This window comes from Myotis nattereri (genome assembly GCF_964212035.1).
Source record: "Myotis nattereri genome assembly, chromosome: 2".
Classification (NCBI taxonomy): domain Eukaryota; kingdom Metazoa; phylum Chordata; class Mammalia; order Chiroptera; family Vespertilionidae; genus Myotis; species Myotis nattereri.
The window spans coordinates 43,127,106-43,143,560 of NC_138076.1; the positions used below are offsets into that span (position 1 = coordinate 43,127,106).

The following is a 16,455-nucleotide window of genomic DNA, read 5'->3' on the forward strand; positions in this document are numbered from 1 at the left end:
GAGTTGGCCAGCATCCCAGTTCGGTCTCGGGGAGCCCGTCTCCTCGCCTCGTGTCCCACAGCCGGTCTGTCTTCTGTCGGGGGACTCGTCACGGCCCCGCCCGAGCACCAGCCAAGCGGCTCCGCATTCCAGCCCCGCCAGCCTCTACGTGGCTCGGGTCCCTCCGAGGCAGCCCGCCCGGGATCCCCGGCCGCGCATGCGCCCTGCACTCGCCAGGCCCGGGCCCGAGTAACGGACGCGAGCTCCCCCCACCGGAAGTGGGCGCCGGCGCGCCGGGAGGAGCCGGCCGTCGCGTGGCGGCTTCGGGATTTCGGCTCCGGGTTCGAGCGGCTCGCACGTCCCTCTCCGCGTCATGGGGAAGGCGGCCGATGCGGCGCCGCTGCTCCTGGGCTACGCGCTGCTGTGGCTCCCGCTGCTCCGCTCCGGGACGGCCTCCGCGTCCAAGGCGGTGACGGCTCACTTGGCCGCCAAGTGGCCCGAGACCCCGCTGCTGCTGGAAGCCAGGTGGGTGCGGCTGGACCCGCGCGGAGGGCGGGCCGGGGGGCCGGGGCGCCGGGGCCTGACGGCTGCTAGGAGCCGCCCTCGCCCCGCCGCTTCGAGCGCCCTCGTGCCGGGCCCTCGGAGCATCGCCTCCTCCCCGCCACCCCGCGCAGCGCTCGTTTGCAATTCCTTCCCCCACCCCTACCCCCCACCCGCAGTTGAGACTTTGTTGCTATTCAGTTTTGTCCTTAGTACTCCAGTAAAGAGAATTTGAAGGTTCTTTAGCCAGCATGAAGTTTTAATGCCGATGACTTTCGTCGTTTCACCAAAGCAAGAGGTTATGGTCCTGAAAAGAGCGTCCATCACCCCATATCACAATGCCTATGTGAGAAACGTAACCAGTTCTTTTATAATTGACATTTAGCATTCCATTAGTTTCCGATGTGCAGCATAATGATTTGCTATTTGTATGTATTGTGATCACCACAATGAGTCTAGTTAACATGTCACCATAGTTACGACATTTTTTTCTTGTGATGAGACCTTTTTAAGTTCTCTCAGCGGTTTTCAATATGAAGTTCAGTAGTAGCATGCTGTACCTTAAGTCCCTTGAATTATAACGGAAAGTTTGTACCTTTTGACCAACTTCACCCATTTCACTCACCTGCACTACCCCCCCCCCCCCCCATCTGTTCTCTATTTGGAGGAGGGGGAATTTCACACATAAATGAGGTGATACAATATTTGTCTTGCTCTGTCTGATTTAATTTAGCATAGTGCCCTAACGGTCCAGCCATGTTGTACCAAATAGCAGAATTTCTTTTTTTCTTTTTTTTAAATATTTTTTATTGATTTCAGAGAGGAAGGGACAGGGAGAGAGAGATAGAAACATCAATGATGAGAATCATTGATTGATGCCTCCTGCACGCCCCCTACTGGGGATCAGCCCGCAACCTGGGCATGTGCCCTTGACCAGATTCCAACCTGGGACCTTTCAGTCCGCAGGCTGACATTCTATCCATTGAGCCAAACCGGCCAGGGCAGTAGAATTCCTTTTTATGGTTTTTAATGATATTCAGAGAGAGAAAGGGAGAGGGAGAGGATAGAAATATCTAAGATGAGAGAGAATCATTGATACGGCTGCCTTCTGCACACCCCCCTGCTGGAGATCAAGTGGGCAACCTGGGTATGTGCCCTGATCAGGAACTGAACCTTGACCTGGTTCATGGGTGGACACCCAACCACTGAGCAACACCTGCTGGGCTTCTTTTTTTTATTGCTGAATAATTTTTCATTGGACATATATACCACAATTTCTTCATCCATTCATCCATCTGTGGACAATTGGCTATTGTAAATAATGCTGCAATGAACTCAAATATATCTATTTGAGTTAATGTTTTTGTTTCCTTTGGATACCCAAAAGTGGATATGCTGGATCTCATGGTAGTTCTAGTTTTCATTTTTTGAGCAACCTCCATGCTCTTTTCCATAGTGGCTGCACTGATTTACATTCTCACCAACCTTGTACGAGGGTTCTTTTTTCTCCACGTCCTTGCCAACATTTATCTCTTGTCTTTTTATTTATTTTATTTTTTTAATTAAATCTTTATTGTTCAGATTATTACATTTGTTCCTCTTTCTCCCCCCCCCCCCCGTAACTCCCCTCCTCCCAGTTCCCACCCCACCCTCTGCCCTCACTCCCCACCCACTGTCCTCATCCACAGGTGCACGATTTTTGTCCAGTCTCTTCCTGCATCTCCCATACCCCTTTCCCCCCCAAGAATAGTCAGTCCATTCCCTTTCTATGTCCCTGATTCTATTATAATCACCAGTTCATTCTGTTCATCAGATTATTTATTCACTTGATTCTTAGATTCACTTGTTGATAGATGCGTATTTGTTGTTCATAATTTGTATCTTTACCTTTTTCTTCTTCCTCTTCTTTTTTTTTTTAATATATTAATTTTCTACAGAGAGTAAGGGAGAGAGATAGAGAGCTAGAAACATCGACGAGAGAGAAACATCGATCAGCCGCCTCCTGCACACTCCCCGCTGGGGATGCGCCCGCAACCAAGGTACATGCCCCCGACCGGAATCGAACCCGGGACCCTTCAGTCCGCAGGCCGACGCTCTATCCACTGAGTCAAACCGGTTTCGGCTCTTCTTCCTCTTCTTAAAGGATACCTTTCAGCATTTCATATAATACTGGTTTGGTGGTGATGAACTCCTTTAGCTTTTCCTTATCTGTGAAGTTCTTTATCTGACCTTCAATTCTGAATGATAGCTTTGCTGGATAAAGTAATCTTGGTTGTAGGTTCTTGGTATTCATCACTTTGAATATTTCTTGCCACTCCCTTCTGGCCTGCAAAGTTTCTGTTGAGAAATCAGCTGACAGTCATATGGGTACTCCCTTGTAGGTAACTGAGTTTCTTTCTCTTGCTGCATTTAAGATTCTCTCTTTGTCTTTTGCTCTTGGCATTTTAATTATGATGTGTCTTGGTGTGGTCCTATTTGGATTCCTTTTGTTTGGGGTTCTCTGCGCTTCCTGGACTTGTAAGTCTATTTCTTTCACCAGGTGGGGGAAGTTTTCTGTCATTATTTCTTCAAATAGGTTTTCAGTATCTTGCTCTCTCTCATCTTCTGGCACCCCTACAATTCTGATGTTGGTACGCTTGAAGCTGTCCCAGAGGCTCCTTACACTATCTTCGTATTTTCGGATTCTTTTTTTCATTTTGCTTTTCCATTTGGGTGTTTTTTGCTTCTTCGCATTTCAGATCTTTGACTTGATTCTTGCACTCCTCTGGTCTGCTGTTGGGAGTCTCTATAATATTCTTTATTTCAGTCAGTGTATGCTTAATTTCTAGTTGGTCCTTTATCACAACATCGAGGGTCTCATTAGATTTCTTGTACATCTCATTAAGTTTATCGGCAGTCTCTAGAAGACTCTTGAAAGACCTCAAAAGTGTGGTTTTGAATTCTATATCCAGCAGCCTGCTTTCCTCCAGTTCTGTCATTTGTGTCCTGTTTCTTTGTCTCTGCATATTTTATGCTTCGCTGTGTCGATAGAGTGGCTTTCTGTGCTAAGTGTCCCAATTACCTGAGGTAGACACTCTTGGTGCACCCCCTTGTGGTCTTTGTGCGCAGTCTTGTTGTAGCTAAGCCTTGATTGTTGTAGGTAACACAGGGAGGGATTTGACCTCAAGGCCAACTGGCTGTGAGAATCAGCTGTGTCTGCAGTGGGAGAACTTCTGTCCTCTAGGGAGGTGCTAATCTAGCCTTTGCCTGAGGCTATCCGGCAAATGCCTCTGTGCAAGGCTTGGGCGGGCGGGTCCCAGGGGATCAACAGGGCAGGCCAGGCAGAGCGAGCAGTTATGGCTGCTCTCAGTCCCGTCCCCAGAGGCTCTGCCTCTCAGTGTTCCAGCAACCGCTGCAAACCTCGGAGGGAAAGCTGCCCTTGAGTTCCGACCGATGGCAGACAGTCCCACTTCTCCAGTTTGAGTCTGGGTCCCTAGAGACTCGCCTGCCCGGAACTGGAGCTCAGAGCCTGAGACTCCCTCCCAATTGAAACAGACAACCGCGCTCTCAGCCGCCAGCCCGCTCCATGTGCACCTCCGCACCTTAGTATTTCACTTCTGCACTGCGCCTCCTCTGAGTCTCGGTATGCTTTTCTCTTTCCTTCTGGTTGTGGAATTTCCACTCAGCCAGCCTTCCTGTGGTTCTGGGTGATGTCTGTTCCATCTTTTAGTTGTATTTTTGAAGTGGTTGTGTGAGGCGGCAATCTCCGGTGTTTACCTATGCCGCCATCTTGGTTTCTCTCCACTCATGCTATTTCAAATAGAGTGGAGCCGAGTGCTTGACCCCATGGATCCATCCATGGCATCCTTGATGGGGCCCCTCTGGTCTCCAGAATGCTGCACTGGCCTCAGTGCAGGGCCCAGCTCTGCCACGGGGCAGGAGGACACTGAGAAGCAGACAGTGTCTGGTTGCAGGCACGCATGCCCCCTCCTCTTATCTTTTTAATGATAGCTATTGTATAACAGGTGTGAGGTGGTATCTCATTGTGGTTTTGATTTGCATTTCCCTGGTGATTAACCCCCTCCTCTTATCTTTTTAATGATAGCTATTGTATAACAGGTGTGAGGTGGTATCTCATTGTGGTTTTGATTTGCATTTCCCTGGTGATTAATGAAGTTAAGCACCTTTTCACGTCCCTGTTGGCCACCTGTATGTCTTTGGAAAAAATGTCTATCAGATCCTCTGACCATTTTTTAATTGGCTTGCTTGTTTTTTATGTGGAGTTGTATGAATTATTAATATATTTTATGTATTAACCCCTTATTAGATACATGACTTGCAAATATTGTCTCCCATTCAGTAGATTGCCTTTTCATTTTGTTGATGATTTCCTTTGTTGTTCAGAAGCTTTTTAGTTTGATGTAGTCCCATGTGTTTATTTTTGCTTTTGTTGCCTTTGCTTTTAGTATCAAATCCAAAAAAATCACCAAGACCAATGGTAAGGAGCTTACAGCTCACGAGTTTTTTTTTCTAGAAGTTTTATGGTTTCATGTTTTATGTTCAAGTCTTTAACCCATTTAAGTCAATTTCTGTGTATGGGGTAAAACAGTGATCCAGTTTCATTCTTTTGTGAGTGGCTGTTCAGTTGTCCCAACATCACTAATGAAGAGACTGTTCTTTTCCCTTTGGTTGGCTCCTTTGTCATAAGTTAGCTTACCATACAAGGGTTGGCAAAAGTAGGTTTACAGTTGTAATATAAATAATATAATAATTAATAATAATATAAGAATAAACTCTGTTTAGCATACTCACAACTGTAAATATACTTTTGCCTACCCCTGTATATGCCTGGGCTTATTTCTGGGCTCTCAGTTCTGGTCCATTGATCTGTTTGTTTTTATGCCAATATCATACTGTTTTGATTATTATAACTTTGTAATATAGTTTGAAATCAGCAGCATGATATCTCTAGCTTTGTTCTTCTTTCTCAAGATTACTTTGGTTATTCTCTTTTTAAAACTTTTACCAAAGGTGATATCTTTCGGAAAGTGAGGAGCTGATTTAGAGGGCTCTCAAGGATATTTACTTCTCTGAGAATAATGATGAGTTACTGGCATTTTGCTCCTGAAAGTAATTCTAGAATAGTTCCAAAAGTGCTTAGACCAGTGATATATATTGAATAAATGAGTGTAAGTGACTATTTTCTTAAGGTAATCACTTTGAAGGTTCATGCTTAGATGTACAAATTCTGGCATATGGAAGAAGTCTTTTTCCTATGATTGCACAGTATGAGCATGTCTGCAGTTGTTTGGTCAAGTCAATTAGGTATTAAGTGTTGCTCCTCACTTTACTTATGGTTTTGTAGCATCCCTGCCCTTTTCAGGTATATTCTGTTTAGTGTTCCAGTTGTTTCCTCTGCTTTTATCTTCTTTTTTTTATGCCATTTTGAGTTGGACACCATTAATAACAAGAGTTGTTTTGAAGTTACTTAATGCTTTAAACTTCTGTGCTTCATGTTGACCGGTGTCACCCAATCAATTTAATCCTATCTAATAAAAGAGAAACATGGTAATTAGGTGTACATCTGCTACCCTTCCCATTGGCTAATCAGGGCGATATGCAAATTAACTGCCAGCCAAGATGGTGGTTAATTTGCATAAGTAGGCCAATGCTGGGATGTGAAAGGGGAAGGAGGGAAGAAGCTGCCTGCTGCTTACTGCAATCGGAAACCCAGGTGGCAGCCAAGAGCCAGAGAACTGAGCTGCCTTTGCTCAGAGAAGCCAGGAAGCCTTTGCCGGCTTCAGTGATAGGAGAACCTGGCCTCCTTTGCCAGCTGTGGGCCAGTAATCTGAGAAGCTGGGTGGGGCAGGGAAGAGGCAGATGTCTGCCTCTTCCCTGCCCCGCCTAGCTTCCCAGATCACTGATCACCAGTGATGGGAGAACACCCAGAGGCAGGGCCAGAGGCCAGGCTGCATAGCTGCCTGGGGACACCATCTGGACCCCAGGGGCGATGCAGCCAGGCCCCAGCAGGAGACCCAGGCGCCGGGGCGGTGTCACTGCTGGGGCATGCGATCCGGTCCCTGGGGGTGATGCAGCCAGGCTCCAGAAGGTCACCCAGGGCCCTGGGCTGAGTTGCAGCTGGGGCACTCGATCCGGTCCCCAGGGGTGACGCAGCCAGGCCCCCGCAGGAGACCCAGAAGTAGACTCAGGCGCAGGGGCTGCATCGCCTCTGGGGCTGCCGTCGCCACTGGGGCACTCGATCCGGTCCCCAGGGGTGACGCAGCCAGGCCCCCGCAGGAGACCCAGAAGTAGACTCAGGCGCCAGGGCTCCATCGCTGCTGGGCACCGATCCAGTGCTGGGCTGAGGAGACCCAGAAGGAGACCCAGGGGCCTCCCAAGAGGAGAGTCTCCATGGCCAGTTGGCGCGGTGCCGGGACAGGAATAAAGACCCGAGGTGACTCAGGTGCCTGGCCACAGGGTTAGACCAGCCAGCAGGGCCTTTCAGTTGGGACTGGGGTGGGGGTGGGGCGAGGGAGGCAAGCCGGAAAAGGAGAACTACAACTCCCAGGAGGCTTAGCAACCGGGCCTGGGTGCCTGGTTGAGAAATAGGATGGGCTGTAGTTTTGCAAGCCACTTTAAACTAGAGGCTTGCAAGGTTGGAAGTTCTGCTGGGAGCCAGGGAGAAATGGAGCTGGAGCAGAGAGAGGGGTCCATGGCAGCTGTGGGCTTTGAGGAGTTCTCAGCACCTCCAGGCTGGGAGCAGGCGTTGCCTCCACTGTTTGGTGGTCACATCCTGGAAAGCGAGCTTGAGACAGAAGTGGAGTTCGTGTCTGGGGGTCTGGGCAGCTCCAGCCTCCAGGAGCAAGAGGAAGAGGAGGAGGCAGCCTGAGGCCGGCAAAGGCGGCGCCAACTGGAACTCAATCGCAGGAAGTACCCGGCGCTGCAGGGAGATTGAGCAGGCGAAGGAGCGGGTCCTGAACAGGCTCCATCAGATACAGAGGATAACACGGAGACTCCAGCAGGAGTGGAGGTTCCTCATGAAGGTGCTGGACTCCTACGGCGACAACTACCGGGCCAGCCGGTTCACCATCTTACTGGAGGAGGAGGGCGGCCAGGGCACAGACGCCCCCACCCCAGGCAACATTGAGAACGAGCTTCCAGAGAAAGAGGGTCTGTCCCCGCCCAGGAGGATGCCAGCGCCCACAGAAGCCAGCAGCCCGGCCCCTGACGAGGGGCCCACTGGTTGGAAGAGGCGGCGAGTGCCACCGGAAGGGGGCTGGTCGGGAGTCCCGCTGACTCCGGAGCTGGCCCCCGTGCAGATAAAGGTGCAGGAAGACTTTGGCTTCAAAGTGGTTGAGGCTCTGGACTCAAGTTGGGTTTCTTGGGGGGCAGACAAGTAGCTGCCCCACCCCACCTTAGCCAGCTCCCCCTTTGACGGACCCCCTTGGCAAAAAAAAAGCTTATAGAGGCATGCTTATAGGATCAAATAGTATAAATATAGATGTAACAGGACAATAAAAAGAGAACCTGGCTATGATGATCACCTGAACGCTGCCTCTGTGTCATTCCTTCTTCGCCGACTCCGTCCACACCTTTGGGAACCCCTGGACCTGCTGGGGCAGGACCCCAACATTCCTCTTCTGATAAGGACTTCAGTGAGATGGGCTAAGGGTCCCACTGGAACTGCCACAATGTAATCCCCTCTTTAAAGATCTTCTCTCCATAGACAGGTACATTCTGAGGTTCTGGGGATTAGGATTCTAACATACACTTTGTTGATTACCCAAATCAGCCCTTAACAACCAGCATGTTTCAGAAAGTAGATTCCTACAGGGTTATTTACCAAATGTTCAGAAGTATTTTTAAAAGAGCTAAGCCCCTCGCCCACCGCGCGGGCCCCTCCCGGCGAAGAGCGAAGGCCGGGGTTCCGGGCGCCGGAGGGAAACTGGTGCCAGCAGCCAGGGGAAGGGGCCCCCAGATCGCGAGAGGGCACAGGCCAGGCTGAGGGACCCACCCGAGTGCACACATTTTTGTGCACCGGGCCTCTAGTAAATATATAAAATGAAAAAGAATTTTATATGCTTGCCATGTTTATGTTGATGGATTAATCAGTTTTATCGACCTCCTTTTCTCCATTTAGTGACCATCTCAGATTCACAAGAATTAGTTCCTCTGCATGTGTGTTTGATGCCTTAAATACTTTCCATTTATATTACATGCTAGTTTAAGTTTACTAAGCGGGGGGGTGGGGGTGGGTGGGGGGGGAGGGGGCAGAGAGAGAGAGAGAGAGAGGACTACTAACAAAGAATCTTTACCATCTGTTTGGTGACTGTTTCCTTTCTAGTTTAAATAGTTAAATCTATTTGTTTCAGGTTTTTTGTGCTTTGTTTTAAATAGGAGTGAATAGCCTTTCACTTATTTCATTATTTCCAAAAGGTTTTATTGGCTTTGGCCTTTTTTTTTTTTTTTTTTTTAACCTACCGTCTATGTAAAAATGGAAGTTTCTTTAGGCCTCAAGGCCAAATACCCAATGCAATACATCAACTTCCTATTAATTTTTTATGAAGATATTATGTTTTAAATAATAAAAAATTGTCTGCACAAATAAGTAGCTAAGTAAAAATTATACATGACTAAAGGCCCGGTGCACAAAAATTTGTGCACTCGGGGGGGGGGGGGAAGGGGGTCCCTCAGCCTGGCCTGTGCCCTCTCGCAGTCTGGGACCCTTCGGGAGATAACGACCTGCTGGCTTAGGCCTGCTCCTGGGTGGCAGAGGGCAGGCCCAATCCCTAGGTGCAGCCCCTGGTCAGGCTCAGAGCAGGGCCGATTGGGGAGTTGGGGCGCCGCCTTCTGTCATGCGCAGATCAGGGCGATCAGGGGGGTTGTGATGCCACCCTCAGTCACACTCAGGGTAGGGCCGATTGGGGGGTTGGGGCACCGTCCCCTGTCACACTCAAGGCAGGGTCGATGGGGAGGTTGCAGCGCCACCCCGTCACCCACAGAGCAGGGCCAATCAGGGGGTTGGGGCACTGCACCCTGTCACTCACAGAGCAGGGCCCATCAGGGGGGTTGGGGCTCTGTACCCTGTCATGCACAGAGCAGGGCCAATCGGGGTTGGGGCGCTGCCCCCTGTCACGCACAGAGCAGGGCCAATCGGGGGTTGGGGCGCCGCCACTCTCACACTCAGGGCAGGGCCGATGGGGAGGTTATGGCTCTACCCCATCACACACAGAGCAGGGCCCGTGGAGGGGGGGGGGGTTGGGGCGCCGCACCCTGTCACACACAGAGCCGCAGGGTGATCAGGGGGTTGGGGAGCTCCCCCCTATCAGGCACAGAGCAGGGCTGATCAGGGGGTTTGGGCGCCTTCCCCTGTCACGAACAGAGCAGGGTAATAAGGAGGTTGTGGCCCCGCCCCCTGTCACACACAGAGCCACAGGGCGATCAGGGGGTTTGGGCGCTGCCCCCTGTCATGCTGATCCCGGTGCCGAGAGGCATATTACCCTTTTACTATATAGGGTAGAGGTGTGGTGCATGTGTGGGGGCCGGCTGGTTTGCCCTGAAGGGTGTCCTGGATCAGGGTGGGGGTTCTCACTGGGGTGCCTGGCCAGCCTGGGTGAGGGGATGATGGCTGTTTGCAGCTGGTCACACACCCTTCAGGGTGGGGGTCCCCACTGGGGTGCCTGGCCAGCCTGGGTGAGGGGATGATGGCTGTTTGCAGCTGGTCACACACCCTTCAGGGTGGGGTCCCCAATGGGGTGCCTGGCCAGTCTGGGTGAGGGGCTGAGAGCTGTTTTCAGGCTGGGGGTGACTGAAGCTCCCAACCGCTCCTTTTTTCTTTTTTCTTTTTTTTATTCTGGGCCAGCTTTAGCTTTGAGGCTTGGCTCCAGCTCTTAGGCCTCCGCTGCTGAAAGTAGGTTTCTGGCCTTTGCTTACAATGTTGCTATCCTGCTGGCTGAAGCCTGGTGGACTAAAGCAGGTTTCTGGGGTTTTGTTTAGCTTCTATATTTGTTACATAGTTGCTTAGAGTTGCAGCTCAGAGGCCTGCAGTGGCAGGCGGGGAACGTTGGAGTCCTCCGTCACTGAAGCAAGCAAGCCTCATGTTAGTTTCAAGCTGCCTGGCTGCCGGCCGCCATCTTGGCCGGCAGTTAATTTGCATACCACCCTGATTAGCCAATGGGAAGGGTAGCGGTTGTACGCTAATTACCATATTTCTCTTTTATTAGATAGGATTTTAAAAGTGTTCATAAAACCAGTTTTTGTGCAAAACAGGCAATTTTTTTTCTTTTTTTTTTAAATACTTTTTTCATTACTTTAAAATTATACTTCTTAAAAAAAAATTATACTTCTTAGTACTATTTCACATGGAGAAACAAAATAAATAATCCATATTTTAGTTGTAGCTAATAATGAGGAAAAACCAAAAATATTTTTTATGCAGTCTGTTCTGGTCATGAGTATGTACCTGTAGTTGAGAATGATATCTCAGGTAAGAATCATCAATTTGCTCTCTTTCTGCATTATGATAAATAGAAATCAGCAACTTGACATTAATTTTGTTTGTTTGTTTTTACCTTAAGTTATAATTTGGTTCTAAAGTATAGTTTATAGTATCTAAACTACTTTTTTTATTTCCATTTATTAACTGATTACTTTTATTTTTTAATAGTGAATTTATGGCAGAAGAAAGTAATGAAAAATTTTGGCAGTTTTTGGACACCGTAAAAGAATTAGCAATTTATAAGCAAAGAGGTATGTCATGTGCATGTTTTAACTGGTAAGATTTGCATTTATGTGCACACTTTGGATATATTTAATGATAAGGGTTAAGTGTAAATGCTTAATGGGATTAATAAATCTGAATATTAAGTTTGAAAGATGTTTTAATGAAAACTGTTTTAAGCATCCATTTCCAAAAATATAAACCTTTAATTCTTTAATATAAGAAAGCTCAGCCCTGGCTAGATAGATCAGTTGGTTAGAGCATTATCCTATATACCAAAAGGTTGTAGGTTCGATTTTTGATCAGGGCACATCTTAGGTTTAGGGTTCGATCCCTGGTTGGGCATGTACAAGAGCAACTGATCGATGTTTCTCTCACACATCGATGTCTCTCCCTTTTCCCCTTCCTCCCTTCTCTCTCTTTCTCTAAAAACCAATTAAAAAAATCTTCAGGTGAGGATTTAAAAAAATACCATATAATTAGCAATGTTTGCATAATTCATTATAATCAAGAAGAAACAGAAATTTTTTAGTTGTTTTGCTTTTTACGTAGATTTATTTGAAATAGTATTAGTTTTGCATATAGTAATATTGATTTTTTTTTTTGCCAAAATACTCAAACTTTTCAAGAGATTTTCAATACTTACCATCAAAAATCAGGGAACTAGTATGCCTTCATTTCACTGTCTAGAAAATGGAGTTAGGCATTTCTACTTTTTAAATATATATGAGATTATATATCTATTTATATATACTTGTATCTTTAGAATGAACAAATGTTTATTAATGTGTTTCTTAGGGAAGGTCAGTAGATTTAATAAACTGAATTTAGGTTTTAGCAGCAGATGCTAAAAGGTTACTTATTATTATAAAGATGGTTATTTTCCTGTCTCTACAAAGAATATAATGATATTAACATGGAATCACTCAGGAGGGAATTCTTTAGCCTTTTAGACTTAGAGAAAACATCTTACTACAGTAATTAAATAGTTTATTATTTTATTCCTGAATAAATGTAAGGTAAAGAACAGTTTAAAATGTGTTAAGTGTTCATTTACTGGAGACTATTTGGCTCATGTGATGGTGAAGTTCAACAATTTTATGATTTCATGAGCTAGGTTTCAAAAATAGAGCAGACATGCCTTTGATGATATCTTAAACTGAAATCTTTCCAAAAACAAGTAATTTGCACTCTCAAAAAACGTTTACTTCAATTCATTATTTAATAATCATTTGAGTCAAGAGAAGCTAGGTATTGCTTTAGATACAGGGAATATAAAGATGAATAAATGTGACATGTTATTTGAACCACCATAATACAATGCAGAAGACAGCAAAACAGCTAAGGATTCTATGAGGTGATAAGAGCTTTAGGAGGGATACATGATAAATGTATAAAAAAAGGTACCTAGTCAATATTTCTGAGACACCCGGACAGCCTTTCCAATGGTGAATGCAGGAATTGAATTTGGGTGATACGATTTAGCCTGGTGGTGAAGAAGGGAGAAAAGTAGCAGGAGTGGAATGCACAGAGGAACTGTGACCACTTAGAAGTCTATTTTCAAATGATTGGGAAATTGTTGACTTCGTATTTGTTCTGGTAATTTTAGTTTTGCGAATTGAGGTAAAAAAAAAAAAAAGGCTAAAATAATATGACAAGTTTTCATGATAGTTAAAAAATCTAACACCACTTCCAGACACTCATTTAAAATTCACAGTATATCTGTCCCAAATCTATTGTTCTCACTGCATACGTTATGCCTTATTCAGCACCATTTTTCATTAAAGAAGCGATCTTGAAAATTATTCTTGTTAATATTGAACTATTATTTTAAGTTGCTTAGATTTATCAGCATATTTTATAGCTAAATGAAACGAAATACCTGGACAATCTGGTGGCAGATCATTGAAAAGTTGGCATACAGCCCTAGCTGATTTGGTTCAGTGGATAGAGCATCAGCCTGGGGACTCACGGGTCCCAGGTTCAATTCCGGTCAAGGGCATGTACCTGGGTTGCGGGCACATCCCCAGTGGGGAGTGTGCAGGAGGCAGCTGATCGATGTTTCTCTCTCATCGATGTTTCTAACTCTCTATCCCTCTCCCTTCCTCTCTGTAAAAAATCAATAAAATATAGTTAAAAAAAAAAGTTGGCATACAAGCTCAGGAATACCTAAGTTCTACTTCTTATATTGTAGGAGGCATGTATATGTGAGGGTTGAACTTAAAAAGAATTGTATTAAATAAGAATTACACTGAAAATATGACTCTTGAGCTTATTTATAATGGTGAGAGTGAAATAGGTATGTTGCATTATTTCGACGTTGTTAGGTGTGGGAAAGAATGGTATATATGAGGAATGAAGTATGTTAACAACTATCAGGTTTTACCAGATTTGTCTTCAAGATGTTATTCTAGATGAAATATTTCAAATCCTTGATTATTTGTAATTTTTTCGGTTGTTGAATCTTCATGAGACCCTCTAAATACTCTTTACTGAAGAATAATTCTGATAATCTCCTTGATTAAACAAGTTATAAATACTGAACATTTTAACACTTTGAGTGTAGGTGTAGTAGTTTCATGCCATTTAATGAGAACACTTTACATTATGTGCCAGTAAATTAAGACTTTTTAATCATTGACTTGCCTGTTTTTAAAAACATTTCACATAGTTCTGCCACAGAGTTTTATATTTATGCCTGAAGATTAAAGTGGCATCAGTTAGCTAACCTATGTAGTTTTGTATGGTGAGTTGGGAATGTCATTGAAGGTTTACTTGACTCCAAGTATTATTTATTTTTATTTCTTATTTATTTTTATTTTTTTATTTCTTATTTATTTTTATTTCTTTATGTGTTCAGCATATAAGGTTCTCATTCTCAAAGTCCTTGAATATTTTAATAGTGTCTGCACTAAAGTTGCTTTTATATTTTAATGGAAAAGATTTTATGATACTATTTTGTTATGATATTCCTAACTCAGTTACTTGTAACTGAGAATCAGATTTGGGATAAGACGATGATTCCAGTTTGGATGTATTACATTTGAAATGCCTGTGGAATATCCAAGTGAAAATATCCAGTAAGCTGATATATGAGTAAACAATTTAGTCTACTTTAGCTAAAAAAAAAATTAGAAAAAAAAAACTAGGCTAAAGTGTAGAATTTGGGAGTTATCAATATCAAGAGAGTAATTGAAGTTATAGAGAGAAGGTATAGAATGAGAAAAAATATGTCCCCAGGGCAGAACCCTGAATAACACCAATGTTGAACCAGAGGACGAACACCCAATAGAGTCTAAGGCAGCGGTTCTCAATCTGTGGGTGCTGACCCCTTTGGGGGTCGAATAACCCTTTCACAGGGGTCGCTTAAGACCATCGGAAAACACATATATAATTACATATTGTTTTTGTGATTAATCACTATGCTTTAATTATGTTCAATTGGTAACAATGTGAATACATCCTGCATATCAGATATTTACATTACGATTCATAACAATAGCAAAACTACAGTTATGAAGTAGCAATGAAAATAATTTTATGGTTGGGGGTCACCACAACATGAGGAACTGTATTAAAGGGTTGCGGCATTAGGAAGGTTGAGAACCACTGGTCTAAGGAATACCCGTGGGAGTAGGTGAAAACTTAGAAAATGTATGTCATGAAAGCCAAGAGAATATTAGATGGTAAATGATAGATGTTATCAAATGCTATAGACAGATCAAGTAATAAGAATATTAAGCTTTAACAACAGAAAAATTTTGGTGACGTTGGTGAGAGCAATTTCACTGTTATAATAATCAAAGCTACAGTAGGTTGCCCAGCCAGTGTGGTCCAGTGGTTGAGCATTGATCTATGAACCAGGTGGTCACTGTTCAATTCCTGGTCAGGGCACATGCCCCAAAGTTGCAGGCTCCAGCCCCAGTTGGGGGCATGCAGGAGGCAGCCAATCAATGATTCTCTCTCATCATTGATGTTTCTATATCTTGTCCTCTCCCTTCCTCTCTGAAATCAATAAAAATATATTGTTTAAAATAAAATAAAAAACTACAGTAAATTGAGGAATGAGTAGAGGTGAGTATGTAGAAATAGGTATTGTTCAATCTTTCAAGATCAAGTATGAAGTGAATAAGATGAATCAGAAGTTGACTGAGGCTGCTGCTTTTTTTTTTTTTTTTAAGATGAGTGTGATGTATGTGTATTGCCAATTGGCCAAATTCAGGTAAAAGGTGAAGTTGTGGATAAAGGAAGGCTATTGAAAGGGTAAAATTATTAACAGGTTTGTTGGTGAGCAAGGATTTAGTTATTTTAAAATATCAGCTGAAATAGTCCAATGCATCCATCTCTTGATTGGGATGAACTTGTAAGTCAAGCCTAAATTAGTGTTTATTTTTTCTAAACAGCTGAGTCCGACATCTATCACTATATTAGAGACAACCTTACCAGTGACCTTGACAGAATTTGATGTCTGTTTTCCGGCACTACTTATATTTATTTTTGTTGACTCTTCTCTGTTTTCATGGGTGACTAAAACCCTTTTGACTGATGTAGCCTTATTTAAGTTATATTATTCATTAATTTTGGCTATTTTCTTGTTGGTTCTATAGCTATTATGTCTTTGTAAAGATCATTTCAATTTTTAATTTTCAAGTACAGTTTACAATCAGTATTTTATATTAGTTTCAGATGTGCAGTATAGTCATTAAACAGTCATATACTTTTCAAAGTATTCCCCCAATATTTTCAGTACACACCTGGCATTCCTGAGTCTCTTCCTCTTCCCCAGGCATGTTTTCCTTGACTTCTCTTTCTTCTGAGCTCTAAGGGTCCTTTTTTGCCTCTGTAACTTGTTTCCTGAGCCCATTTAGTCTATGGCTCACTTCTTCTACCTCTGTGACTTTCTAAATATAAGTTTTTTAAATTGAATTTATTGGGGTGACATTGGTTAATAAATTATATAGGTTAATAAATTATATAGGTTAATAAATTATATAGGTTAATAAATTATATTGGTTAATAAATTATATAGGTTGTACAGTTCTATAATACATCATCTGTATATTATATTATGTATTCACCACCCCAAGTCAAGTCTCCTTCCATCTTCATTTTTATCCCCTGTACCCTCTTATACCTCCCCCTAACCCCTTTTCCCTTTGGTAATCACCACATTGTTGTCTTTGTTTATGAGGATTTGGGTTTTTGTTTTTATTTTTGCTTAATCCCTTGACCTTTTT

General features: G+C 44.1%; 1 protein-coding gene and 1 pseudogene across 2 annotated transcripts in view; both read left to right on the forward strand.

The window, feature by feature from the left end:
• Positions 1–256: 256 nt before the first annotated feature.
• UGGT2 (UDP-glucose glycoprotein glucosyltransferase 2) overlaps positions 257–16,455 on the forward strand; it is a 183,750-nt gene continuing 167,551 nt past the window's right edge. Inside the window, exons 1-2 of the mRNA XM_081083210.1 lie at positions 257–504; positions 11,165–11,247. Of these exons, the coding sequence (XP_080939336.1) occupies positions 353–504; positions 11,165–11,247 (235 nt within the window). The 5' untranslated portion in view covers positions 257–352. The remainder of the gene's footprint in view (positions 505–11,164; positions 11,248–16,455) is intronic.
• Positions 7,184–7,964, forward strand: LOC308511588 (TCF3 fusion partner-like; annotated as a pseudogene). The gene has a single exon. The product of its transcript is annotated as a TCF3 fusion partner-like (transcript).